The sequence below is a fragment of the Melanotaenia boesemani genome, chromosome 17 (assembly GCF_017639745.1).
Source record: "Melanotaenia boesemani isolate fMelBoe1 chromosome 17, fMelBoe1.pri, whole genome shotgun sequence".
Classification (NCBI taxonomy): domain Eukaryota; kingdom Metazoa; phylum Chordata; class Actinopteri; order Atheriniformes; family Melanotaeniidae; genus Melanotaenia; species Melanotaenia boesemani.
Genome location: NC_055698.1, coordinates 26,933,258 through 26,960,965, shown reverse-complemented (window position 1 = coordinate 26,960,965; position 27,708 = coordinate 26,933,258). Strand labels below are relative to the sequence as shown.

At 36.3% G+C, this 27,708-nt stretch overlaps 4 gene segments (V, D, J or C); 2 read left to right on the top strand and 2 right to left on the bottom strand.

Annotated features, from left to right (window-relative positions):
• Nucleotides 1-18,720: 18,720 nt before the first annotated feature.
• LOC121656397 lies at nt 18,721-19,212 on the bottom strand. The segment is given in 2 exon segments: nt 18,721-19,052; nt 19,160-19,212. Coding segments are annotated over 2 exon segments (384 nt in total).
• Nucleotides 19,213-19,484: 272 nt separating this feature from the next.
• On the top strand, nt 19,485-20,810 carry LOC121656395. The segment is given in 3 exon segments: nt 19,485-19,514; nt 19,760-19,898; nt 20,429-20,810. Coding segments are annotated over 3 exon segments (495 nt in total).
• Nucleotides 20,811-22,624: 1,814 nt separating this feature from the next.
• On the bottom strand, nt 22,625-23,116 carry LOC121656704. The segment is given in 2 exon segments: nt 22,625-22,957; nt 23,065-23,116. Coding segments are annotated over 2 exon segments (384 nt in total).
• An 872-nt stretch (nt 23,117-23,988) lies between these two features.
• On the top strand, nt 23,989-25,512 carry LOC121656394. The segment is given in 3 exon segments: nt 23,989-24,007; nt 24,309-24,410; nt 25,025-25,512. Coding segments are annotated over 3 exon segments (447 nt in total).
• The last annotated feature ends 2,196 nt before the right edge of the window (nt 25,513-27,708 follow it).

The window sequence follows — 27,708 nt, the reverse complement described above, 5'->3', positions numbered from 1 at the left end:
AGCTGGAGCCTATCTCAGCAATTAGCAGGTGAGAGACAGGACACCTGGATAGTTCACCCGTCCACCACAGAGACAAACACTCACATTCATGCCTACTGAGAATTAAGAGTCATCAATTATCCTAACTTGGATGTCTTTGTTTAGAAATCATATCCACAATAAATGTTTTTCTTTGAGTCTTATTTACTTATGTAGTTTTTTTTTATTTGATATGTGACTTTAAATGTAGAGATAGATATAACTGTTTTTAACACATATATTTTCAAACAATACAACTGTGAAGCTGAGGTCAAAGGTCACTTCCAGGAGGTCACCCAGGGCTCACAGACGCCACTCTCAGAGACACTGAGGAGAAACCAGTGTTCCCAGTACTGACCTGATTTAATGCAACATCACACTGGATTCTAAATCTTTCTCTTTGTCTTTCTCCTACTTTTAATTTATAGGTTATTTGCACAAATAATAAAAAAGATAAAAGAAAAAATAACCAGATTATTGTAACTACTTACAAATAAGAAAATATCGTTATGTCACAGAGATAACGTCCACCCTGATCATGATTTTGGATCAATCAATTAGTCAGACATGAACCAATGTATGGACATGAAGAAAATAACACCAAAAAATTATAAAATATTTATCTCTTGCATTAATAAAATTTGTTTCAGGCCTTCATTTTCATAAATATTTAACGTTCTCCATCTATTTTTATCAACCCAATAATTAACTTATGAGTTTAATCGTTTCCATATTTAAAAATCTGACGGAAAAACTGCACATATGTAAAACATGAATATAACCCTCTCTGACCTCTGATAAAGAGACTTGAGTGGTCACATGATTACTTGCAGTCAAGTCAATGAGTCCATATCATGTTTTAATTCTGGCCTCATTAATTTAGCTGCTTCAAACATTTTCTGTACAATGAAAGAAAGAAAATATTTGCTGTAACTGAATAAATTACAGAGCTGAATGTGGTGATCAGCACTGTCGCCTCAAACCAAAAAAGGTTTTTGGCTCAAATTTCAGGTTATATGATGCCTCTGTGTTTGTGGCTTCCTCCCATCATACAAAAACATGCCTGTTAGGTTACTTGATGAATGTAAATTGATTATAAGGTAGGAGTGGGATCTTGTATGGTTGTTTATCTCACACAGTCCTGAACTGGATGATTGATTTATGAAGAAAAATCTGGACATTTCAATCACGATGAGGATATTTTCTTCTGCTGGTTTAAATTGGTGCATTAACATGTTTCAAAGATCAGTGCTGAACTTTGATCACTGTCTGGTCTTATATTATAAAGTTGTGTACCATTACATTCAGCTGTGTTGTGGTTTCAGTGAGCAGCTCATTCAGATCAGTTCCTCTCCAGCTGAAGGAGGTTTTTGTACGATGTTGTATCACCGTGTGAACGGGAAGCTGTAACCACCCTGCTGACAGTAATAATCTCCTGTATCTTCAGTCTAGATTCCACTGATGGTTAAAGTGAAATCGGTCCCAGATCCACTTCCACTGAAACGATCTGAAACTCCAGACACACGAGTTGTAGCATAATTTATGAGGAGTTTAGGAACCTCTCCAGGTTTTTTAAGGTACCAGTGAAGGTAGGCGCCCATGTTGGAACTGGCTTTACATTTGATGGAAACAGTCTGTCCAGGAGCAACAGACTGAGATCGAGGAGTCTGAGTCAGGATGATTTCATCTGATGAACCTAAAAGAAGATGAGAGAAGCTGTTACAGTAAGTCTGACTGGAAGAAAATTAACCCCCAGGGTGGTCAGCAGTAGAGTCAGTGACATCATCATTGTGCTGCTGGTGTGTTCAGTGTCTCTGAAAGGTCTGAACAGCCACTGATCAACACTGACCTCTCTGTGTGTGTGTGTGTGTGTGTGTGTGTGTGTGTGTGTGTGTGTGTGTGTGTGTGTATGTGTGTGTGGGTGTGTGTGTGTGTGTGTTTGTGCAGCGAATTGCATCAGTCTCCACATCTTTGAGTTCACTTTCTATTCAGTCTGAAGGAGGTTTTTGTACGACTGTTGATTCACTGGGATTTAACTCTGGAGTCTTCAGCTTTCTCTGTCTTTCTCCTAATTTTCATATTTTTCCTCCCATAATAAAGAAGTTCATGTTTTCAGACAATAAAGGTGTTTGTTTTCAAATTTTGGTTGTTCACTTGTTCATTCAGACATTTTTGTTTTCTTAAAATGTAAACATAAAAAAGATTTTCAGTGAATGAAATAAACATAATTTCTATTCATTACATTTAATAACACATACCAGATTGTTTAAATGTTAAAGTAACAACACAACACTGATATTTTGTATTTTAGGGTAATAAACAAATAAAAAATAAATAGTGATCATAAGGAAAAAAAATATTAATGTGTTTTTTCCTCTGAAATTTGATCAATTACAGAACACCTAAGAAAAATATGTAAATGTTATTATTTTCTCCTGTTCAGAAATATAAAAAAACATATTCATATAAATTAGGGCCTAAATTTGATCCAAAGAGATTTGTATAAATGACATTTGGTTCATACTATAAAATAAACTATGTTTTATAATTATTGTAACATCAAAGTACCTCAAACCTGAAAAATGACTTTAATGCAAACCATTTGGCTGCTAACCCAGAGGTGTGTGGTCACAAAGGCAAGGTGGTTTATTTGTATAGCACATTTCATATACAGGACAATTCAAAGTGCTTAACATAAAACAAAAGCATCTTAGATATTTAAAAATAGTAAAAGGCATCAACACATAATCACATTAAAATAATAAATTACATTAAAATGATTAAAAGCAAGATAAGTTAAAAAAAAGTTACCGTGCAGATTTCATGCATAGGCGCATGAGAAAAGAAATGTTTTTAACCTGGATTTAAAAATGTTTACATTTGGTGAAAATTTAATCTCCACTGGCAGTTTGTTCCACTTGTTTGCAGCATAACAGCTAAATGCTGCTTCTCCATGTTTAGTCTGGACTCTGGTCTGGACTAGTTGACCAGAGTCTTTGGATCTAAGAGCTCTGCTAGATTTATATTCTCTGAACCAAGGTTATAATAGTTTTGGATTTTTTATTAGTTTTAGTTTTTATTTCGTTTTGAATTTTTTTTCAAATTCAGTTAGTTTTAATTAGTTTTTAGAACATATTTTCTAGTTTTTATTAGTTTTCGTTTTTTAAAAATGCTTAGTTTTAGTTTAGTTTTTATTAGTTTTAGTGTTAGTTTTAGTTTTTTGTTTGTTTTTTCTAAATTAGAGTATTCGCCAGGTGCAAAATTCAAAATAATCAGAATAAGCACTGTATAATAAAAACTTAAGATACACTTTTTAAAAACTGTATCAGGAGGAAACATGAACAGCCAACGACAAATCAAATACAACAGCCTATAAGACAGTAGCCTTAAGTAAAAAAAAAAAAAAAATGTGTGCAATGCTGCTTTTGAGATAGTGTGCTAGGTAAAAATCAACATAACCAACATACTAAAGACACACATCAACATAACATGAATCCATTCAAGAGACAGTTCACAGTCCTTGGCAGCCAGGAGTCTAAAGGAGATAAATCTGACTAATCATGAACAACCTCAACAATCAAACAAACTCTAGACCAGAGCTTTAATTCATTCAGATGAAACAATTCACAATTAACTACATAAAGAATTGAACTGGAGGTGCAGCAGTTTTAGTACAAATTACTGTATCTGTTTAACAGTAGGACCTCACATGTTATACTGGACATGATAAAGCAGTGAATATTTTAGACACTGAAAGTGAACGTGTCTGGTAGAACACAGAGCCAGAAGCTGGTTAAGATACTGATATATCTAAGCTGGATGCTGATGTGCTTTTCTTTTCTTTTCAGAATTAAAAGTTTAGTTTCCCAGACAGACCAGGAGAAAATCATCCATGAATCCAACTCCAGTAGGCTGCATTACTGTAATGTTCTTTTAGCAGGACTTCCTAAAAAGAGCATTAAACATCTGCAGCTCATCCAAAACGCTGCTGCTAGAGTTTTAACCAGAACTATGAGATCTGAACACATCACACCAGTTTTGAAATCTTTACACTGGCTTCCAGTCAGTCACAGAATAGATTTTAAAACCCTTCTGATTGTTTACAAATCCCAGAATGGTTTAGGCCCAGAATACATCTGTCATATGTTCAGAGAATATAAACCTAGCAGAGCTCTTAGATCCAAAGACTCTGGTCAACTAGTCCAGACCAGAGTCCAGACTAAACATGGAGAAGCAGCATTTAGCTGTTATGCTGCAAACAAATGGAACAAACTGCCAGTGGAGATTAAACTTTCCCCAAATGTAGACATTTTTAAATACTGGTTAAAACATTTCTTTTCTCATGCACCTATGCATGAAATCTGCATGTTAGCTTTTTAACTTATCTTGCTTTTAATCATTTTAATGTAATTTAAGATTTTATTGTGATTCTTGCTATGTGCTGCTGCCTTTTACTATTTCTTAATATCTGTAATGCTTTTGTTTTATGTAAAGCACTTTGAATAGTCCTGTACATGAAATGTGCTGTACAAATAAACTGCCTTTCCTTCTATGCTAAACATACATACATACACGTTTTGTAAACACACAATACAGTTTCAGTTAGTTTTCGTTTTTTTAAAAACTCTCGTTTTTATTTTTATTTCAGTTAACGAGAATGTTTTTTTAATTTTAGTTTTCGTTTTTTCGTTAGTTTTCGTTAACTATAATAACCTTTCAAGGGACACGTTTCCTGTACTGTACAAGCGACACAGGCCTGCAACGGTTGTCCGCCACGTGGCAACTGGCTGTGAGTGAGTGAGCTGTCTGGCGCCCATTTTGTTTCTTCACTGTTTAAAGTATTTTTCCTGATTATTTAAATCAGTTTCGTTATTCTGTCTTTTGTTTACTGGAAAAAGGAACATTTAAGTTTATTTAACTGTAGTGTTTTTATTAACTGTTGTCTGGAGTCATTCTTATTATATATTCGGGTAATATTGTGAGGTGTTGTCATTCATGTTAATTTAAGCACATGGTAACAGGTAAACCATTGTGGAGGCTACCTTAAACACAACCGAACCCAACCACCCCATCAGCTCAAGTATCAGAGTTTCTGAGAGTACTGTTGCCAACTCCTCAGTAAGGAAAGTAGCTATTGGCTGTCCTGAAAGCCGCTAGAAGTCGCTAAATGACGTCATCACCTAATTTGCATAATTGGCCATTTGCATGTAATGTAATGGCCATTGTAGGAAAAAGAAATAACATTGTGGAGAGACAAAAGTATAGTCAAAAACACCCTAAATATGTTTAGAACTACAAATTTTTTTGTTGATTCTTGGTTTGTTTTTTTGTTTTTGGATTTTTGTCATTGAAATTGGCCATCACTTCTAAAAATAAGCTTTGATAATCTTTGTCGAGATCCACATTACATAAATCATTGTCCTTTATTGTTAACTGTTAGAATATCTAATTTAACCAAAGGACTGTTAAGTCCCGTGGAATTGCTAGCTCTATGTCTAACCCTCCTCCTTTATCCGGGCTTGGGACCTGTAAAGTAACACAAAAGAGACACTTTGGCAGAGTTAGTTTTCGTTTTTTTTGTTTTTTTTTTCGTTAGTTTTCTTACTTTTAGTTTAGTTTCTAACCTTATGTTGCACTTAGAAGCCTACAACTGATGTATCCATCAATTGGCTCTTTGAGCACATCAATATTTGCCATTGGATTCAGCACCTTGCTACTCCCAGACTTTATCAGGCTAACCAAGCTGTCAAGAAGTTTAGGAGGATCTACCTGCTCCCCCTCAAAAGCCTTGCTGGCCAACATTACCTCACCAAGCACTGATTTAAAAAAAGTCAGATACAAGATGTTTTGAGGATCACTGTACATGGAGTATAAAACTTCAGCCATGTAACAGTGTTCACTGGACTTATTCACTGCAATTATTTATTTTAGTATGACAGCGAAAAAAACATTTACATTTACATCCCGCTCTGTAAGCCAGGGCGGGATCAGCGGCGCCTTTACCCGTGCACAATTCATTTTCAGTGTGTAAGCGAGTAGTGTGGGTCTCCTCTCTGCTGCTCTGACTGCAGCCGCTGCCCGAGCGACTGTGAGACTGACCGCCTGTGTGAGTGTTTTGGTACGGGGAGGGGCTCCTGCAGCACACGCTGCTCGTTCACGACAGTAACTGCAGAACAACATGTGCTTTCAAAGAGTCTCCAAAACACCAGAAAGTCTCCAATAACTACAGTAAAAGTCGCTAGATTTGTCGCTAGTCGCTTTTGACAAAAAAAAGTCGCCAAGAGGGTTTGGAAAGTCGCCAGATTTAGCGAGAAAGTCGCCAAGTTGGCAGCACTGTCTGAGAGGGTGATGAAGCCACGCCCCTTATGGGAATATTAAACAATTAAACAAAAAAATGACATGCCCATTCTGAAGTATTTAAGTATAAGCCCCGCCCATTTGTGATGTAATAAAACAAGACACACCCATTTTTGCATCACAGTTTTTTGCAGTTTACCCAGAGAATATTAACAGAATTTTGTCAGTGTAAAGTCTCAGTTGCACTTGTGCATATTTAAGGATACAACTTCAAAAAGTCTTTTCTTGGTTAAAACTGAAAAGTGGCAGAAATGGCAGAGAACAGCAATCTTCGTCCTGTACTAACAATAAGGGGCCTGGAAAACGAAAATGAATATTTTAAAGAAACAGTGCAGAAGTTTCACAAAAATGAGGAAACACCGGCACGGGAAAAGTTATCTACTGAGATAGCTCAGCTTAAAAAATTATACCATCAAGGAGAAGAAGAAAATTACAAGTTAAGGACAAGTCTTTCTAAAATTCCGATGGAACTACAAGATCTTCAGAATCACGATATAACAGAGAATGAAGACAAAGAAAAGATAGCTTTTCTTGAGCAAAAGATTTCAAACTTAGAGTCTGAAAGAAATCAGCTGTTGTCTCAACTAACTGATTTGGCGGAAAGTAGGTCTCTTATGCAAGACGCTAACTGGAAAATCAGAGATGAACTGGGCTCATGTTTTTTAACGCTTAAAAAAGAAGAAAAGAAAAATCTTTCTTTGAACACGACGATAAATGACCTGAAATCAGACAGGGACAGATTAGAACAGTCAAATGAAGATTTAAAGAAACAGCTTGAAGAAAGGGAGGAAGAGATTGCATTAGACATGGATCTGCTACAACAGTGTGAAATAGAGAAAACAGAAAAGATAGCAGAACTTAACTCCCAAAACAAAGACCTATTGTCACAATTAAATAAATTAACAGAAAATCTGAAAATCGTGACAGAACTGAACCTTTGTACATCAAGCATGATTAGAGCAACGGTAGAACAAATGAATTTGTTTGAAAAAAACATTGAAATTCATAAGACCCATAACAAGTTAATGCTTATGGAAAAACAGAAGCTTGCTACTGGGCTTAATAAAGCAAACTGCGATATGGCCAAGATGAAAAAAGATTTAAACTTGAAAAAATGGAAGAAGAGCTGGCATTGTACAGGGATCAGTGTGAAAGAGAAAACTACAGGACTCTGCAGGAAAATACTTGCAAATCTAAACTGCAGATTGCTGATGCAGAAATGCCGTGAAGCCTTTAGATGATGGTACATCTAAGACAAGATGGTGGTCCGGTGCAAAATGTGTGTTAGCACTGTCTGCATCGGCTCTAATTGGCGTTTATTGTTATCAAAGAATATAGACTCTGGACAACTTTTGAGTTCCTTCAGGACCGGGAATGTTCTAATATCAAATAGGAGAAGGAGAAAAAGCCTTGTAATATGTTGCAAGTGCTATTCCCACACACAATTACCTCTTTTATCCTTCAAAGTTTTCTTCTAATGCTCGTTGATTTGGCCCATGGATGACAAACAACTTCTCTCAAGTTGAGATATTTATATATTTATATACTTGGAAATGGGCGAACAGAGCTGTGTTTCAGGCTAAGATAAACCCTTTCCCTGGTTACAGAGAAAGGAATTCTGCTGTCTGCGTCCAGATCAGAACTCCACTAACTTCCTGAACCCAGTTTATAAACCACCTCTAAGCTATACAGGGATTGGTTGCTACATCTAAAATGAGTGTTGCTTGGTAGAATCTCTCCTCCTTCTCGGAGTTGCGCTATCTTGAAAAATAACTGCAAGTTATAGTAAAAATGCAAAAGGAAACTATAATAAAAAGTAGGTAATAACAATAACAAAAATGCAATGCAAAATACCAATGTAATATAAATAAATTATAATGCTATGATCAAGCTTCTATTAAGCATTAGCTGTTAACAATACACAAAACTATTTTAAGTAATGCATCTTTTTGATAAAAGAGTAATTAATAAGTATTAACTAAAAACAACCTCTATAATAATTGGTTAATAAGTTAAAAAATGAGAATACATTTATTTATACCTGTCATCTAAAGAGAACTGAGGCAAAATCTAATGAAATATTGAAATATTTTCAGTATTTTACAAGTATAGCAGAATTCATTTTGAAGATACAAGTCTATCACAAAACAAGGTGTCTAAAAATTAGAATGAAAGACGATTCTAGAACTTTCTTTGATGTCAGTGTTCTAGAACTGACCGCACCTTTCATTGCTGATGCTAACATGCCTGCGACAGGGTATTTAAGCTAGTGTTTTGGCCCAAAAAAGACAAAAACAAACAAATGAAAAAAAAAAAAAAAAAAAAAAAAAAAAAAAAAACTAACACCCCCCAAAAATAACAACGCCCCCGACCCCACCCCCCCACCCCCATAAAAAAGAAAAAAGAAAAAAAGCAAAAGGCACTGGTAATGGTACTCTCAGAAATGAGATGGGGTTCAATTCCCTGCAGTGCCCTGCTGAATGCATGTAACACTACATCGAATTGAAAATGATCAATTCAAATCTATTTTATCTACTTAATTAGGACATAATGAAGCCATAAGTCATAATCATCAAAATTTTAATGAATAAATGCTTGAAATATCTCACTTTGCATGTAATAGGTCTATATAACATGTTAGTTTTCCCTTTTAAGTTGAATTGCTAAAACAAATTAGGTTTTGCCTGAGGTTCTAATTTTATTTAGCTTCACCTGTACATCCTGGGATGGATGTGGATGTTTATGTGTGTGTGTTAAGTTTCTTTATAAAACCACTTGGACTGACTCTGGTCTGAAACGCTGTCTCATGTTGCCTATAGTTACAGTTGTACATACAGCAATTAGATTTTTTTCTAAAATAAATAAAACATAATATTTTATCATGATTCAGCATGGTCTCTTAAAAGATGTGACAGAGGACCAGGGTCTAAGAAACTGTAATTTCCAGACAGCCATTGATTTGAGATGCACTGTTTTCTTTTGACTCGTGGTAAAAATAGAAACTTTCTGCCCTCCTGTGGTATGAATTACATATTTGTAAATGGCTTTCCCCATTTAGTTGAACAGAAGTTGAATAGATTTTACTGGTGAACACAAATGATGATCAAGTAATATGCTAACTGGTCGACTGAATTTATGGACCAACTCATTTTAATTTGCTGTCAGTCCACCTGCAGCAGAGAATGTGAAGTTGATGTCACATGTAAGTTAATTTAGACATCATATTGTATTATATTTGTGTCAAGACATCAATACCTGTGTTAAAAAGAACCACTTTTAATCAGATTAAGTTTTCAGTCAGATTAAAATGCTTCAGTGAATCATCATCAGATTAAACTGAGAGGGGTGGTGTAAACTTTTACATGTTTGATGGACATTTTATGTTGTTGATGTTAGAAAGTTATGAATTATTGAAGATTTTATTCTAACATTTTTACATTGCTGCATTCCTGATCAGTACATTCAGTGAGGGAATCATAAGGGGTCTCAGTGAACTGACCACTTAAACTGCTTGTTTTTAAAACACTGATCTTTTCAAACTTCTGTACTTTCCGTATAGTTTCTGTATAATTTGTTTAATTTGGGGGTTTCATATGCCTCATAATTTGTTTAAATCTCAAATCAGAAGCTTTTCAATCAGATTTAAGAATATTTGTCAACACGCTTAAACCATTTTAAAATGAACAATATAGCGTGTGCTTGGAGCTGATTCAATTAATAAATTCTCTTTTCTCCTGTCCCTGTTTTGCATGGGTGACCTCTCACACATCCTCCCAACTTTTCCAAACTGACAATCCTCTAATACTGAGAGTCTCATCCAGTTTTGAATTGGTTTGAATCCTTGTGTCAATTGGTAACCACAAGTTGAGTTCCCTATGGTGCCATTTTGGGCTCCAAATGTTCAGCATCTGTATGTTTCCACTAGCTTTTATCATAGAAACAAACCAAATATTATATCATAGCTGACAACACTCAGCTATATTACTACCTCCACAGGGACTCTGGTCCCATGCAAAGTTTAATGTGGGCCTCAGTAAAATCAGTACTTGGATGTGCCAAAATTTTAAGTAAAATAAAGAACTGAAGTCATTGAAACCATTTACATGCACACCAAAAATCTGATCATTACGTGATTCCTAGAGTTATATTAGATAATTTATGTTATCACGTAAACAGCAAAATCTAATATCCATTATCGGATAACTTCCATTTTTAGATTATGAGAAATTCGATTTACACACATAGATTTCTCCCCAAAACTCCCATGTCTTCATGCATGTAAATCCATATTACCCCATTTTTTACGTGTGATCATGTGTGAAAGGATTCTTTGATGGAAAAGGTTAAAAGACAAAAGTGGCACAATCACAACCCAATCACAAACCCAAAAACCCAAAAACAACCTACTATAGCATGTAGTAGTGGGTTGTTATATTGTAAATAGTTTAATAAACTATTTACAATATAAACACAGTTGTAAACATTTATAGTTTTGAGAAAGAAGTGTAAACACATATAAACTATTTACATTTCACAAAGATTGCTGCTTTTCATGACACAGTCACTAAGAAAGATCACACAGCAGTTCTAATCCATGGTAGTCATGGACCTGTCTGGACCTGTTGTCTCGCATAATCTGTCAAAGTGTAATGAATGGCAGGAACAGTAATTTTCTTTGTTAGTCTAGTATTGTCCTGGATTGTTAACCCCATGGACACCACCACAACCAGGTGGGATATGTATGGATATACACTGATAGTTTCATAGATAGTTTATATATTAATAAATATAGACACTAGTCTGTCTTATTGTAACGCACAGGTTCATTCGTTCGTTCTTTCTTTCTTTCACTATTTCAATGGCACTGTTTTATTACAAATGCATAGACTACAGCACAGAGTGGAGCATGTACATAGATATATATATACATAGACGCCTCAGAGACTGACACTGACTATTGGAGCCCACAATCAACATGGCCACCATCTTGGATGGGTGTCCCATGCTCCTCCAGTGCATTCATTTCTAAAGTGTATGCCCAACTACAATCATCGCAACTCCATGAATGGTAAAGTGGTCCGTATTTATATAACACTATACTGTAATGATACCCTTAACGCTTTACATTATACATCACATTCACCCATTCACACACACATTCATGCACTGATGGTGGAAGCTGCCATGCAAGGCACTCAACCACAACCCATCAGGAGCAATTAGGGGTTTGGTGTCTTGCCCAAGGACACCTGGACATGAACTGAACTTGGCCGAGGACCAAACCGGCAACCCTTGGGTTACAAGGTGACCACTCTACCGTACTGAGCCACGCCACCCCTAGCTTTTAACCAATTTTCTCACGGTTTGGTTTGTTACAAATAGCAGAAACACAGTTATGATACAGGTCACTTGTACACAATGGAAATTCATGCTTTCATGCCGAAATCATTTTATTATGCTCTTTAACTTAAACATAACAAAGACCTTGCATGTGCTGGCGCTCTCAACTCCACGGTAGTTTTGCAATGTGGTGCAGTCTTAGTTTGAGAAATACAGAGCCAAAAAACAAAAGCATGAAATGTTGGTTCTCAATTCCAAATTGGGTTTCAGCAATGTGCTGTGGTCACACACATGACTGGAGCTCTTCCTCTGCCATTACAGCAGTGAACATCCGCAGCTGATCGGGACACAGTCTCATCTTGCGCTGCCACGTTGCCTAACCCACTTGGTGTGACACCACAATGGACCATCAGACAGCAAAAAATGTCCTGGAATTGCCCGGCACTGGGATTGTTATTCCAGCCTCCAACAATAATAATAATAATAATAATAATAATAATAATAATAATAATAATAATAACCAAAAACATTAACACACGTTGAGAATCATAAAATATATATCTTTTGAGGATAAGTAAGGAACGTGTATACCAATTTGTCCCCACAGGTAGGCTATAAAGGGTAAGTAAGGTAATAACTGTATACCCATATATTTTTCTACAGGTAGACTAAGCTGGATGCTGATGTGCTTTTTTTTCAGAATTAAAAGTTTAGTTTCCCAGAAAGACCAGGAGAAAATCATCCATGAATCCATCTCCAGTAGGCTGGATTACTGTAATGTTCTTTTAGCAGGACTTCCTAAAAAGAGCATTAAACATCTGCAGCTCATCCAGAACGCTGCTGCTAGAGTTTTAACCAGAACTAAGAGATCTGAACACATCACACCAGTTTAACATCTTTACACTGGCTTCTCAGTCAGTCACAGAATAGATTTTAAAACCCTTCTGATTGTTTACAAATCCCAGAATGGTTTAGGCCCAGAATACATCTGTGATATGCTCAGAGAATAAACCTAGCAGAGCTCTTAGATCCAAAGACTCTGGTCAACTAGTCCAGACCAGAGTCCAGACTAAACATGGAGAAGCAGCATTTAGCTGTTATGCTGCAAACAAATGGAACAAACTGCCAGTGGAGATTAAACTTTCCCCAAATGTAGACATTTTTAAATCCTGGTTAAAAACATTTCTTTTCTCATGCACCTATGCATGAAATCTGCATGTTAGCTTTTTAACTCATCTTGCTTTTAATCATTTTAATGTAATTTATGATTTTATTGTGATTCTTGCTATGTGCTGCTGCCTTTTACTATTTCTTAATATCTTTAATGCTTTTGTTTTATGTAAAGCACTTTGAATTGTCCTGTATATGAAATGTGCTGTACAAATAAACTGCCTTTCCTTCTATGCTAAACATACATAACCTGCTGTCCAACACTAAACAAAAACTAATTTAAGCCTCTCAAATTCAGCTTTTCAAGATTTTGTGTGTGACTGTATGTGTAGGTCTGTTTGCGTATGTGTGTGCATGTGCGAGACTCTGTGTGTGTGTAACTGAGAGTGTGTCTGTAACTCACGTTCCCTCCCCATGCTGCTTGGCCTGGCTGAAGCTTATCAATCCGTGGAGGGAGGCAGAAAGGCTACCTGGTCCAGGTGCTCCTGGTTAACCTTCATGTGCAGCTTTTCAAATGGATTTTCAGATTTGTGGTCTTTCCTTCCACATATTGTACCACCTGCTTCTTCAACAAGACACTTCATCTTTGACATGGTCATAACGAAAGAAATCCCAAATAGGACTCTCCTCGCTTCTCCTAACTTTCTCCGTAGCATCACGCTAGCCGGCGCGGGCGGACACGCTGTTGACACGTGACGTCACGGCCGTACGACGCAGACACGTGGCGTAAATCCGGCAGAGCGAAGTAAATAGATTTCATATCAACCCCAAAGCCTTATGTATGAAATAAATTTACAAAAAACGAAAACGAAGGACATTTTTGCTTTAATTTTAGTTAGTTTTAGTTCGTTTTGTAAACACACAATACAGTTTCAGTTAGTTTTCGTTTTTTTAAAAACTCTCGTTTTTATTTTTATTTCAGTTAACTAGAATGTTTTTTTTATTTTTATTTTTCGTTTTTTCGTTAGTTTTCGTTAACTATAATAACCTTGCTGCAGACAGCTGATCTGTGTTTACTTTTTAATATGTGCTGCTTATTCATGGACTGAGGCAGAGAAAACGTTAATTAAATACACTGAAGAACAGGTTGGTTTGATATGTGATCATAAATATGTAAAATCTTTATTGAAATCAGAGACTGACTTTGATATTTCTGTCATATTATTGTCGTCATGGTTTTGGAGACCTCATGATGAACTCTGTGACTAAGCTGGAAAACTGAACTGATGTGATTTACAGAAAAAATCTTTTTAGGTTTATATTGAAATATAAGATAAATAAACTTTAAACTAGAATAAAATGACCTGCAATGTTTTATTCATTTTGGTGGAACAATGTGTCTGAATATGTGAGTGTGTTTAGGAGTGTATTATTGGTGAATTGTTATCAGTCTCTGCAGCAGTCAGTTCAGTTTCTACTCAGTCTGATTGAGGGAAGTTTTTGTACGACTGTTTTTGAGTCATTCTGTGAAACGGGTGCTATTTCCACTTTGTACTTTAAAAGATTTCATCAAGGACAAAAAACATTTTAAGAAATCCTTAATATAAAAGATAGGTTTAAACTCCAAAAGAACACATTTTACACCTCAGGTATAAAACACTTCTTAATATTACCTGTAATATTAATATTACCTATATTTATTCAGACCCAGGAGTCATTCTTGTACCACCCCGTCACAGACAATATGCACACAATTTGACCAATAATTTCTAAAAATCTTGTGTTTTCCCACCAATAAAGTCTCCTTTACTAGAAATTAATAATTTAAAGTTTAAAACAACTTCAAATTTGTATATATTTCATACACCATTTTCATTGTGACGGAGTGGTAAATGTCAACATAAAATGGCTGCCAGTTCACTGCATGTTAAGCTGACTCAGCATGTCTGATTTCAATCTGAAATATCATTTTATTTCCATTAATAGTGCTTTGTCTTTTAAAAAAAACGAGTTTTCCTGATCTAATTTGCGTGTTAGGGTGATTATATTAAGTATTAAGCTTTACAAACCCCAATCCAACCTAAAAAAAACATTTAAAAAAACCAATATAAAATGGTGTGGGAACTTGCCTGCTTTTGAACTTACTCCTACAGAAGGTACCTTTCTGAAGGTACCATCTCATCCAGGAATCTAAATGACAGTAACTTGACTTGATGATCCTGGAAAAACATGAATAAAAAGAAAAATATCTAAAAGAAATCCAGTACAAGTGATAGATATCTAAAATGAAGAGAATAATTTTTATATGATAGGTGTAGATGGAAAAAGGTGAAAGCTGCTTGTTTCAGTCGTCAGTCTGGATTTTCTGATTTTTTTTTAGTGGAACAAACTCTGGGAGCGACTTCACTCTGACCATCAGCAGATTTCAGGCTGAAGATGCTGCAGTTTGTTACTGTCTGAGTTTTCATAGCATCAACAGTAAAGATGTGTTCACACTGTAAAAACAGTCGTACAAAAACCTCCCTCAGTCACACTGAACAGAAACTGAACTGACTGCTGCATTTCACCGAGTAAATCAGTCATGTGTCATGAAGAGATGCTGATTCTAGGAATTTATTGTAGTTCAGAACTGTTGAGGCAAAAAAAGTTACTCTGTCAAGGATTGAGGAGTCTGGTTCTGAAGTGAAGAATGATTACAAGTTTATTCGAACACAGAATTAAAATACAAAGAATAGAAAGAATAGGAAGAATAGAAAGAATAGAATTGCAATTCCTGAGAGACTGCTCAGAGGTCTGACAGCACAAAGATCTGAAAAGAATCTGATAAGAAACACACATGCAGCATCTTTTAAGCAGAATGATCATGTCACAGCACATCATGAAATACAAACAAAGAGATTGTCTGTTCCTCACACAGGATTAGACACTTCAGCAAACCTAATGAGCTTTTTCAGTTTATTGAGCACATAAACAACCCCAGTGACATTAAGGCAGGATGCCCGACTGGGTCATCCTGAGGCGCCTGGCTGGTATCAGATAAGTCACACAGGTCAGAGCGAACTGTTCTAAAGAATGCATCCATTTACGATAGCAACAGGCTACTCAGTATTAAACTTAATTACCAAGAACGTAAACAACCTGTTTACCCTGAGAGGGATCAGTAGACACAATATAATAAAGGGAATAATATGAAATTTCCACAACAGAACCACAACATATGAAAGTTTTCTTTCAGGTACAGTTAAATGAATTTGTCTCAACTTCATGTAGGAACAGCTGTTAGCAATCAATTGAGTTTTCTTCAAGTCTTCATGATTCATTCATTAATGTATTTGGACATTTATAAAATTGCATGAACATCTTCAGCAGATGAATGTTTCCATATATTACAGTTGTTCAGCTTTTCAGTGAACAGGGGAATAAATTGAAAGATGACGACGATAATTTATGTGTTAATTGTTAAAAATTTTAAATTAGTTGCAGCCTTGATGACATCAGATTAGTCATGATGAATTTCCAATCATATGTAGTATAATGGTTTTATATTTGAGGCATTTATTTATTTCTTTTTATTCATCCATCCATCCATTATCTTGACCGCTTATTCCATTATGGGTCGCGGGTGAGCTGGAGCCTATCCCAGCATTTTAGCAGGCGAGAGGCAGGGTAAACCCTGGACAGGTCACCAGTCTGTTGCAGGGCCAACACAGACAGACAACCAGCCATTCACACACACACTCTCTCCTAGGGAGAATTTAGAGTAACCAATTAATCTATCATGCATGTCTTTGGACGGTGGGAGGAAGCCGGAGAACCCAGAGAGAACCCACGCATACATGGGGAGAACATGCAAACTCCACACAGAAAGGCCACCGTCCTCAAGGTTTGAACCCCCCCCCCCAGCCAACATTTGAACCGGCGACCTTCTTGCTGTGAGGCTGCGGTGCTAACCACCACACCACCGTGCAGCCTCTTTCTTTTTTTTTCTACTTATATTTGATAATTAGGTTTCTTATTATGAAATATTTTTCATTTATCTGTTTTTTGAACTCATGGTTTCTTATGTTTTACTGTAAACACAAGTTCAACAGTCACAATAAGGAATTTTATCTATCATTGATTCATTTAACATTATCAATAAATAAAATCTGATTTAAATCTGATTTATACTTAGATATATTTCCATAAAAACAATTTTATCTCATATAGTCCTCCAAAGTATTAATTTATCACTAAAGCTCTGGAGACACAAACCCACTCACAGAGTTTCACTTTAGTCTGACTGAGGAATAAATCTTTAAATATATTTTTAATACATAACTTTTTTTCCCAGGTTATATATTTACAAACATTAAAACTGTGCAAATTAACTGTGAAGCTGAGGTCAAAGGAATTTTCTCTGTGACAAATTTGTTAAAATTAATTCTGTTTAAAAGTTTTAGTAAATCGTGGATGATGATTAGAAAAATTCTGAATCAAGATTTTATCCAAAATTTTCTTTAGAAGTGTGTCTTGTCATTGAAGCATTGGTGTGTGTTAGAGTGTGTGTGTTTCTGTGTGTGTGTGTGTGTGTTTGTGCAGCGAACTGCAACAGTCTCCACATCTGAGAGTTCACATTCTATTCAGTCTGAAGGAGGTTTTTGTACGACTGTTTTTCACTGTGTGAACACATACTGACTGTTGATGCTATAAAAACTCTTACAGTAATAAACTGCAACATCTTCAGCCTGTGTTCAGTGTCTCTGAAAGGTCTGAACAGCCACTGATCAACACTGACCTCTTAACAGCTGGGAGCAGAGAGGCAGGACACATATGCAAACACACACAGTCAGTCAGCTGCAGCTGTCCTCTACATGGTATCATGTTTCATCTTTGAATGTGAGATTTTTGCATCAGGAGATATAATTTTGGGGGAATTATTTTTAATTCAGCTGCTTGTAAAAATCTTTATAATTTTTGGATGTTATTATTTGCTGGTTTTGTAATGTGAGAATTATTCAATCTTCATTCAGCATCTTAAGAACTTCTCATGAAAACAACAATAAAAATCAAGACTTAAAGTTAAAACCTGGAGGTTAAAATGACTTGATATTCAGTCTTTGACTGTTTTGAATTTTTAGGTCAGATGATAATTGTCAGAAGGAAAATGTTTCAACATTTATATCAGCATGAAAAAAAATGGTAGAATAAGTAAACAAATACATCAGATTTAGAGAATCTGATCCCAAAGGTAAAAATGAAGCTTCAAGTCATCATGAGTCATGTGATACAACTGAAAGCTGCTCTGTAGTCAATAAATAGACCTTGCTGAGCTTAACTGCTCCATTTCTTTCTGCTGGACAGACTTTGAGCTCCACAGTATTAACTGGGTTTTTATTCTTTGTTTTTAATGGTTCCAGTTGACTCAGAGGAAAGTTTTATATCATTGTTGTTTAAAGTAATATTCTGGAAATTTGGGGGATGTTTTATCTACTTTTAATTATTATTTCCTTGGTAAGTTTTCTGATGATGATCAGTGTCTTCATTGTTTTTACCTTTTAAGTTCAGTACGATTAAGACAGTTACCAGCACAAGGTCACAAGCTTTTTCTGTGACTGTCACATGATGCTTTCTGCACAACATTATAGATATTAATGAAGAAAAAGATAAAACACGACTCTATAATCATATAATGTGTGTTTCCACCAAGATAGTTTTCAGCTGATAAAGTTGTCAAGAAAAATTCATATTGTTAATGAATATTCAGAAGATTTATCGGTTCTTGAATTTTTGTGTGTGCGTGTGTGCGTGTGTGCGTGTGTGTGTGTTTGTATGTGTGTGTGTGGTCAGTGAACTGTATCTGTCAGTTCAGTTTCTGTTCAATATGATTGAGGGAGGTTTTTGTACGACTGTTTTTCACTGTGTGAACAAATACAGACTGTTGATGTAGTGACGACTCTGACAGTAATAAACTGCAGCATCTTCAGCCTGAACTCCACTGATGGTCAGAGTAAAGTCAGAGTTTGATCCACTGCCTGTAAAACGACCTGGAATCCCTGATGCTCTGCTGCTAGCAAAGTATATGAGGAGTTTAGGAATTTGTCCATCTTTCTGTTGGTACCAGGCTAAAAGATGGTAACCACTCCAAACTTCAACATTCCGACTGGTTTTACATGTGATGGTGACGGTTCCTCCCAGATCAGATGTCACTGCTGCAGGCTGAGTCACTGTGACCTGTCCTCTGGACTCTGAGGATACAGAGACAAAAACATAAAGCAGCTTCATGGTTTAGTCGGCTTCATTTCAGAGGGACGGATGTTCATAGAGGAGAGGAGTTTCATTCTCTGGACTTTACCTGTGAAGCAGCAGCAGAGGAGAGTCCAGATGAGGACGCAGATCAAAGTCATGTTTTTCATGAGGAGGATTTCTGTGGCTTCTGTTGTCATGAAGGACAGCTGTCAGTCATCCAGTCTTCAACTCTCAGGACTATAAACTCTCCCAGAGCACTGGAGCATGGTGCTGCTGATGCAAAGTGGCTCTCTATGGAAATCTGCTGACTCACTCCAACAGGGACTTGGATCAATCTGATGATGATGATGATGATTATTATTATTATTATTGTTGTTGTTGGTTCAATCAGTTTATAAGAAATTTAATCAGGATTGTATCTTTTCATTTCAATGTTGTTTGTACTTGAGATTATTTTGAAGGTTTGACCTTTGTACATTGTTTGATATGTAGATATATAAATTCTGGTAGAAATAGTTTATTTTATTGTCCTAATTCTCAAATTGATTCATCATGTTAATGTTCTGCTCATCAGAGTTCATGATAAATACACAGTACATAAAAAGACATGAGAATAAAAACACTAGAAAATGGATCATATTTTTAAAATGTTGCATGTTTCTCTTATCTCATAGATCATTTCTATTCTATTACATAAACCGTACAGTCTAATGATGAGTTTGTAGAGTTTGTTCCAGAGTCAGAGAGCCGTGTCTCTGTACAGTCAGAGGTTTTTGTACGGCGGTTCAATGAGTTTGTATCACTGTGGTACACGTTCGGTGGAGGAACCAGACTGGAGTTTGGAAGTAAGTTTTTCTTATAACTTAAACTATTTATGTCATAAGGTAGTTATTAAAGTGGTTAATATCTACAGGAGTTTAACATATTTTAATAAACTTTTAACATTTTGGACCTGCTGTTTTTATTCCTCCTCATGGAGCCTAATTCAGATCAGCTTTGATAAACTGGTATCTAAAAATATTCTGTTCAAGTAATAATTAGAGATCTTGATGATGGAGATCAAGTGTTTTTAAATGAAAAGGAATTTAATTTTTTTTTTCTTTATCACATTTCCTTAAAATGTGAAGCTGGACAGACCAAAGATAAAGCTGAGCGTCTAGACCTGATCAATTTTTTTTTAAATAATAAACTGTGAAACGATTGTCTGTTTACTGATCTGCATCAGTTTTCTAAAACTAAAAGGAAAAAACGAAGTGAAACAATGTGTTAGTTAATGACTGTTGGAACACAAAACCATCGTCAACGTTTCTGGTGTCAGATGTTTGATTGAAAGCTGTGTGGTCCCTTGTTCCTTAAGCCGACTGATGTGTCCTAGGTGATGTTCGTCCCACCCTGACAGTCCTGCTCCCCTCCAGCGACGACCTGCAGACGGGTAATGTCACACTCATGTGTCTGGCCAACAAGGGCTTCCCCTCAGACTGGAGTCTGTCCTGGAAGGTGGACGGCTGCAGTAAAAACTGCTATGAGGAGAGCAGGAGCCTCGGACTGCTGCAGAAGGACGGCCACTACAGCTGGAGCAGCACCCTGAGGGTCCCTGCAGACCAGTGGATGAAGGTGGGATATCTGACCTGTGAGGCTACCAGGGAATCCCAGACTCCAGTTTCAGAGATACTGAGGAGAGACCAGTGTTCCCAGTACTGACCTGATTCACTGGGACTTCACTCTGGATTCATCAACTTTCTCCTGGTCTTTCTCCTAATTTTCATATTTTCCTCTCAAAATAAAGAAGTTCATGTTTTCATATAATAAAGATGTTTGTTTTCAAATTTTGTCTGTTTTCTTTTTCATTTAGACATTTTTGTTTTCTCAAAATGTAAAAATAAAAAAGATATTCGGAGAATGAAATAAACATAATTTCTATTCATTACATTTAATAACACATACCAGACTATTAAAATGTTGAAGTAACATAAAGACACATACTAATTGTTTGTATTTTAGGTTGATAAAAAAATGAAAAATAAATAGTAATTATTATTATTATTATTATGAAAAAAATTATTAATATGTTTTATCCTCTGAAATTTGATCAATTATAGAACATTTAAGAAAAATATGTAGATATTAATATGTTCTCCTGCTCAGGAATATAAGAAAACATATTCATATAAATTCGGGCCTGAATTTGTTCCAAGAGATTTTTATAAAACACATGTGGTTCATGCTAAAGAATAAAACATGTTTTATAATTATTGTAACATCAAAGTACCACAAACCTGAAAAATGACTTTAATACAAACCATTTGTCTGCTAACCCAGAGGTGTGTGGTCACAAAGCAGCTGATGTTAACAGCTAAGCTTGTCACGCTACACTAGCCCAGATGTTCACAGCCAAACTATGTTAACCTGGAACTGTCAAAGTAACGTCCTTATAAAATGGACATCAAGGGACTGCAGACCAGAGGACAGGGGTAATCTGAGATTTTACAGCATTTTCTCATATAATTTATAAGCCTGCGTCCAGAAGCACAATTTTTTCTACAATCCTGCAGCTTTATTTTGTTGATGGGAAAGCAAAATATTTAGATTGTTGATTGTTTTTATTCATTAAATTATTTTCTAAACAGCTAAGTCCAATTCAGGGTCACGGGGAAGCTGGAGCCTTTACCAGCTATTAGCAGGTGAGAGACAGGACACCTGGATGGTTCACCCGTCCATCACAGAGACAAACACTCACATTCACTCCTCCTGAGAATTAAGAGCCACCAAATAACTTAACTTGCATGTCTTTGGATGGAGGGAGGAAGCCAGTGTACCCAGAGAAAACCCATGTATATACAGGAAGAACATGTGAACTCCACACAGAAAGGTTCCTGTTTGAACTCCTCCTCAGCCGAGGCTCGAACCACCGACATTCTTGTTATGCAGCCTGCTGGCTTTTGATCGTCTTTAAATTAATTCATTGATTTCCTATAATATTCTCATTTTATATTTGTACGATAGACTGAGGACATGTTTAGGATGAACTCTGCCTCTCACCTGAGAATAGTTGAGATTGGCTTCAGCTTTATTATAACCATGAATTGGAGTAAGCAGTACAGAAAATGAATAAATAATTGTTTCAGCACATATGTCAAAGTTGCTTTAGTTTCTTAAAGAGTCATATCCACAGATAAACTGTTTCCTTTGAGTCAGATTTACTTATGAAGGTTTCTGAATTTGATATGTGACTTAAATGTAGAGATAGATATATTTTGTTGTTTACACATATATTTTCAAACAATTTAACTGCGAAGCTGAGGTCAAAGGTCACTTCCAGGAACATTTTCTATGGCTGTGACAAAATTAACTCTGTTTTGAAGTCTTACAAAATCGTGGATGATATATAAAAAAAATTTCCACCAAGATTTTATCCAGTCAAACTTTTCATCAGATGTGCACTTTATAAATAAAAGTGTGTGTGTGTGTGTGTGTGTGTGTGTGTGTGTGTGTGTGTGTGTGTTCAGTGAACTGTTTCCGTCATTTCAGTTTCTGTTCAGTCTGACTGAGGGAGGTTTTTGTACGACTGTTTTTCACTGTGTTAACACCCGCTGACTGTTGATGTAGTGAAAACTCTGACAGTAAAAAACTGCAGCATCTTCAGCCTGAACTCCACTGATGGTCAGAGTGAAGTCAGAGTTTGATCCACTGCCTGTAAAACGACCTGGAATCCCTGATGCTCTGCTGCTTGTATAGTATATAAGAAGTTTAGGAGATTGTCCATCTTTCTGTTGGTACCAGGCTAAAAGATGGTTGCCACGCCAAATATGAACATTCTGACTTGTTTTACATGTGATGGTGACGGTTCGTCCCAGATCAGATGTCACTGCTGCAGGCTGAGTCACTGTGACCTGTCCTCTGGACTCTGAGGATACAGAGACAAAAACATAAAGCAGCTTCATGGTTTAGTCAGCTTCATTTCAGAGGGACGGATGTTCATAGAGGAGAGGAGTTTCATTCTCTGGACTTTACCTGTGAAGCAGCAGCAGAGGAGAGTCCAGATGAGAACGCAGATCAAAGTCATGTTTTTCATGAGGAGGATTTCTGTGTCTTCTGTTGTCATGAAGGACAGCTGTCAGTCATCCAGTCTTCAACTCTCAGGACTATAAACTCTCCCAGAGCACTGGAGCATGGTGCTGCTGATGCAAAGTGGCTCTTTATGGAAATCTGCTGACTCACTCCAACAGGGACTTGGGTCAATATGATGATGATTATCAATAAATCATTTAGTTTATATTAATATTATGTCGTAATGATATTCGATTCAGATTAACATTTGAGAGTTTATGTTGTAGAGAAAAAGTTTACATATAATGCCTCCTAATCTTTATCTAAATGCTACAAAACAGATTTGAACTTTCTACTCATTCATCTACCAGCTCACCCAGCGCTACTTATCATATAGTCTTTGTACTGAATGCATCATTTTTTCTCTACAGTAACAAAACAGTGATCGGGGACGATGTGGGGTTCAGTGTCCAATGATGAGGATTATGGAAAATCCTGGGATCAAACTGCTGATCTTGCAGTTCATTAAAATCCACTCCACCAGCACAACCATGTTCACCCAGTGGACTTTTTAAATTCATTATTTCTTCTTTCTTCTCACAATATTTTTTGTAGAGAGACATAAAGTGGATTAGTTTCATCTTAAATTTGATTTTAAATCAGATTTATAACTTTTCGTTATTTTTAAATAAAAAAATGTATTTGGTAAAATGAACAAATGTCTGAATAAAAATATAAATGGCGTAAATTTATTGCACTTTATCATCTAAACTTTTTACATTAGCTGAATGTCCTGAAACTACATCATTCAATCATGTTGTAGTTTGTTTGTTCCAGAGTCAGAGAGCCGTGTCTCTGTACAGTCAGAGGTTTTTGTACGGCGGTTCAATGAGTTTGTATCACTGTGGTACACGTTCGGTGGAGGAACCAGACTGGATGTTGGAAGTAAGTAAAACTTCATTCTGTTTCATTTTAGAAGCTAAATTCTCATCTTTCACATTTTCTGTTCATGATCAGAATAACAAAGAAATGTTTTTACTAAATAAATGTTGAACAATTTGTTCACTGAGATGCAACGTTCACTTCATAAAGAATATTGACATTTTAGGAAACAAAATAACGTATCATGAGGAATTGGAGGTGATAGAAAAACGTTCTAATAACTTCATCTTGTGGCTCAAAGGTTTAGTTCAGTGTGAATATATGAGACGGTCGTGTCTCTGTACAGTCAGAGGTTTTTGTACGGTGGTTCAATGAGTTTGTATCACTGTGGTGGACTTTTGGTGGAGGAACCAGACTGGAGCTTGGAAGTAAGTTTAGATTTTATTTCACATGACTGTATTATTAAATCAAGTTTTTCTTTATTAGTTTAATGTTTGCCTGAAGTAGAAAGAAAAATATATTTACTTTTGTTTAATGAGAAATATTTCTATTAAACCTAATTGGAGATCAGCTTTACTAAAATTCTTCCACATTTCTTTGAAAATCCATGTTAATAATTTTTGTTTGACTTCATTCGTTTGTAACATTAAAACTTTTTCTAAAACAGAAAAAAGAAAATTTTAAACAACTACAGAACAATTAAATCTGGAAATTATATTGTTATTCAGCGCTTTCTGGTTTAGTTGTGATTCGTGGATTTCAGTGAGTTGCTTTTAATTTTTATTCATGTATTTTGACTTTAATTGGAACCAAAGTAAAAACATGTAAATGTCTGAACGTTTTTCAAACTGATTCTGAACTGAAATGCATGAGAGGTTTCTAAAAGGGAAGTGAAACAATGTGAGTCAGTGATTGTTGGAGCAGGAAAACATCTGGTAGAAACTTCTTAAAGGAGAAAATCAACTTTCTCACAGTAAAGATGTCTGCTGTTTGATTGACAGCTGTGTGGTTCCTGTCCTCTAATCTGATTGGTGTCTCCTAGGTGATGCCCGTCCCACCCTGACGGTGCTGCCCCCCTCTAGTGAGGAGATAAAGAAGGGCCATGCCACACTTACATGTCTGGCCAACAAGGGCTTCCCCTCAGACTGGAGTCTGTCCTGGAAGGTGGACGGCAGCAGCAGCAGCAGCTATGAGGAGAGCAGGAGCCCCGGGGTGCTGCAGAAGGACGGCCACTACAGCTGGAGCAGCACCCTGAGGGTCCCTGCAGACCAGTGGAGGAAGGTGGGCTCTGTGACCTGTGAGGCCACCCAGGGCTCCCAGACTCCACTCTCAGAGACACTGAGGAGAGACCAGTGTTCCCAGTACTGACCTGATTCACTGGGAATCTGATCCTGGTTTTATTCTGCCACAGCTTTTCTTCTTCAGTGTCAAACACTGTTCCTTTATACTCCGATTTCCGATTTACCATTTTTTCTCTTAATCTTTGTGATGTTTTGATTCTTAGGTTTTCTTTGGATTTTGTAACTGAGTTTTTCTAAGTTTAATAAAAAACCTTTTTCATGAAAAGAAAATGTTTCATTAAATTTTTGTAAAATAACACAATAAAGATGAGGAAAAAATTGTCCCACCAGTTGCATAAAATGGAAAAAAAAGAAAAAGGAAGTGTTTAAAACTTTTTAAAAGGAGCTAAAATGATAACTAACATTCAGATATGGGAGAATTATTTTAATCCAGCTTTTAAATTTTCTCAAAAAAGTTACAGAATATCCATGTAGTTTCAGGGTTTTTGCATCTATGAAAATGTTTTAAGTCTGTCATCATATAAATATTCATGTTAAAATGGTTCAGTGAAAGGCCTCATGGTGCATTAACTCAGAGTAAACTACAATTCGTTAGAGCAGGGGTGCCCAAAGTACGGCCTAAGGACCAAATTTGGCCCGCCAGCCTGTTACATCTGGCGCACCTATAACATATCAAAATTATTTTAAGTATGCCACACATGAAAGATGGACTCACACCTCAACGGCATACTCACCTTGTCTGTTGATTTAACCAAACATTGACAGGCTAGTAATGTCCAAAGTCCACTTCATGTTTCCCTGTAGTGTTAACATGTGGCCTTAATGAACTGTTTGTTGTTGATGACATTTTGCGTTATATTTGGTTAGAATTTAGATTGTTGTTATAATTTTAACCATGCCTTTTTAGTTATTTTCCCATATTGATGTTTGTAGCGTGTAATGTGTAATTTATTGGTTTTTCACCCTTAAAATCACTGTTTTTGGCCCACGACTCACTGGTACATTTTCACTTTGATCCTTGGAGGCAAAACATCTGGGCACCCCTGTGTTAGAGGAACTTCTAATGAGCTTTTAAATTCTTCCATAGACCTGGAACATGATGCTAAACACTCATTTCAGAAAGTTTTGCTCTGCTGAACCCAGATGTGATGATGCAGGTTTTAGCTTTAAAGGTAAAATAAAACTGCTTTAGTTACAGGAGATTACATCAGAAAGAAACATTCAGTAATTAATCTGGTTGTGTCTTAGAAAGGTGTTTAAACTTCATTAGCAGGTCTTTGTAAAGATCATAATAAAGACTGCAGACAGCTGATCTGTGTTTATTTTCCAATATGGGCTGGTTGTTCATGGATCCTGAGCCAGAGAAATTAGATAAGGCAAGGCAAATTTATTTGTATAGCACATTGTATGTACAGGACAATTCAAAGTGCTTTACATAAAACATTACAGCAGGGTGCAGAAAGCAATACAAGTTCATAAAAATATTAAAAGAAATGCAATTAATGAAATAAAAGCAGAAGGAAGATGCTAAAGAGATAAAATGCAAGAAATAAAGTTAAAGACAATATTAAAACATGATTCCAGCTTAAAAGAACCAGATGTAGATTTTGACTTCTATATAAAAACTAGTTCCATGCAGCAGAGAACAGGTGGGTCTTTAACCTGGATTTAATTAAACTGAGTGTTTCAACTTATCTGAGGCTTTCTGGGAGTTTGTTCCAGACATGTGGAGCACAGAAGCTGAATGCAGCTTCTCCATGTCTGGTTCTGTTCTGGGAACTGATAAGAAACTGGAACCAGATGACCTGAGGGTTCTGGTAGGTTCATACTGGGTCAAGAGGTCACTGATGTATTTTGGTCCTAAACAATTCAGAGCTTTATAGACCAGCAGCAGAACTTTAAAATCTATTCTCTGACGAACAGGCAGCCAGTGCAAAGACCTCAGAGCTAGACTGATGTGGTCCACTCTCTTGGTCTTAGTGAGGACTCGAGCAGCAGAGTTCTGAATCAGCTGCAGGTGTCTAATTGATTTTTTAGGTAAACCTGTAAAAATACTGTTACAATAATCGACCCGACTAAAGATGAAAGCATGGACTAGTTTTTCCAAGTCCTGAGACATCAGATCTTTCATCCTTGATATATTCTTAAGGTGATAGTAGGCTGATTTTGTAATTCCCTTAATGTGTTTTTCAAAGTTAAGGTCTGAGTCCCTCAATACACCCAGATTTCTGGCCTGGTTGGTGGTTTTTAGTTGTATAGACTGAAGCTCTGTGGTGACCTTTAATCGTTTCTCTTTTGCTCCAAAAACAATAACCTCAGTTTTGTTTTTTGTTTAACTGAAGAAAACTCAGACATATCCAGTCATTAATCTCCTCAATGCATTTACCAAGAGCCTGTACGGGTCCTCGGTCTCCTGGTGACATTG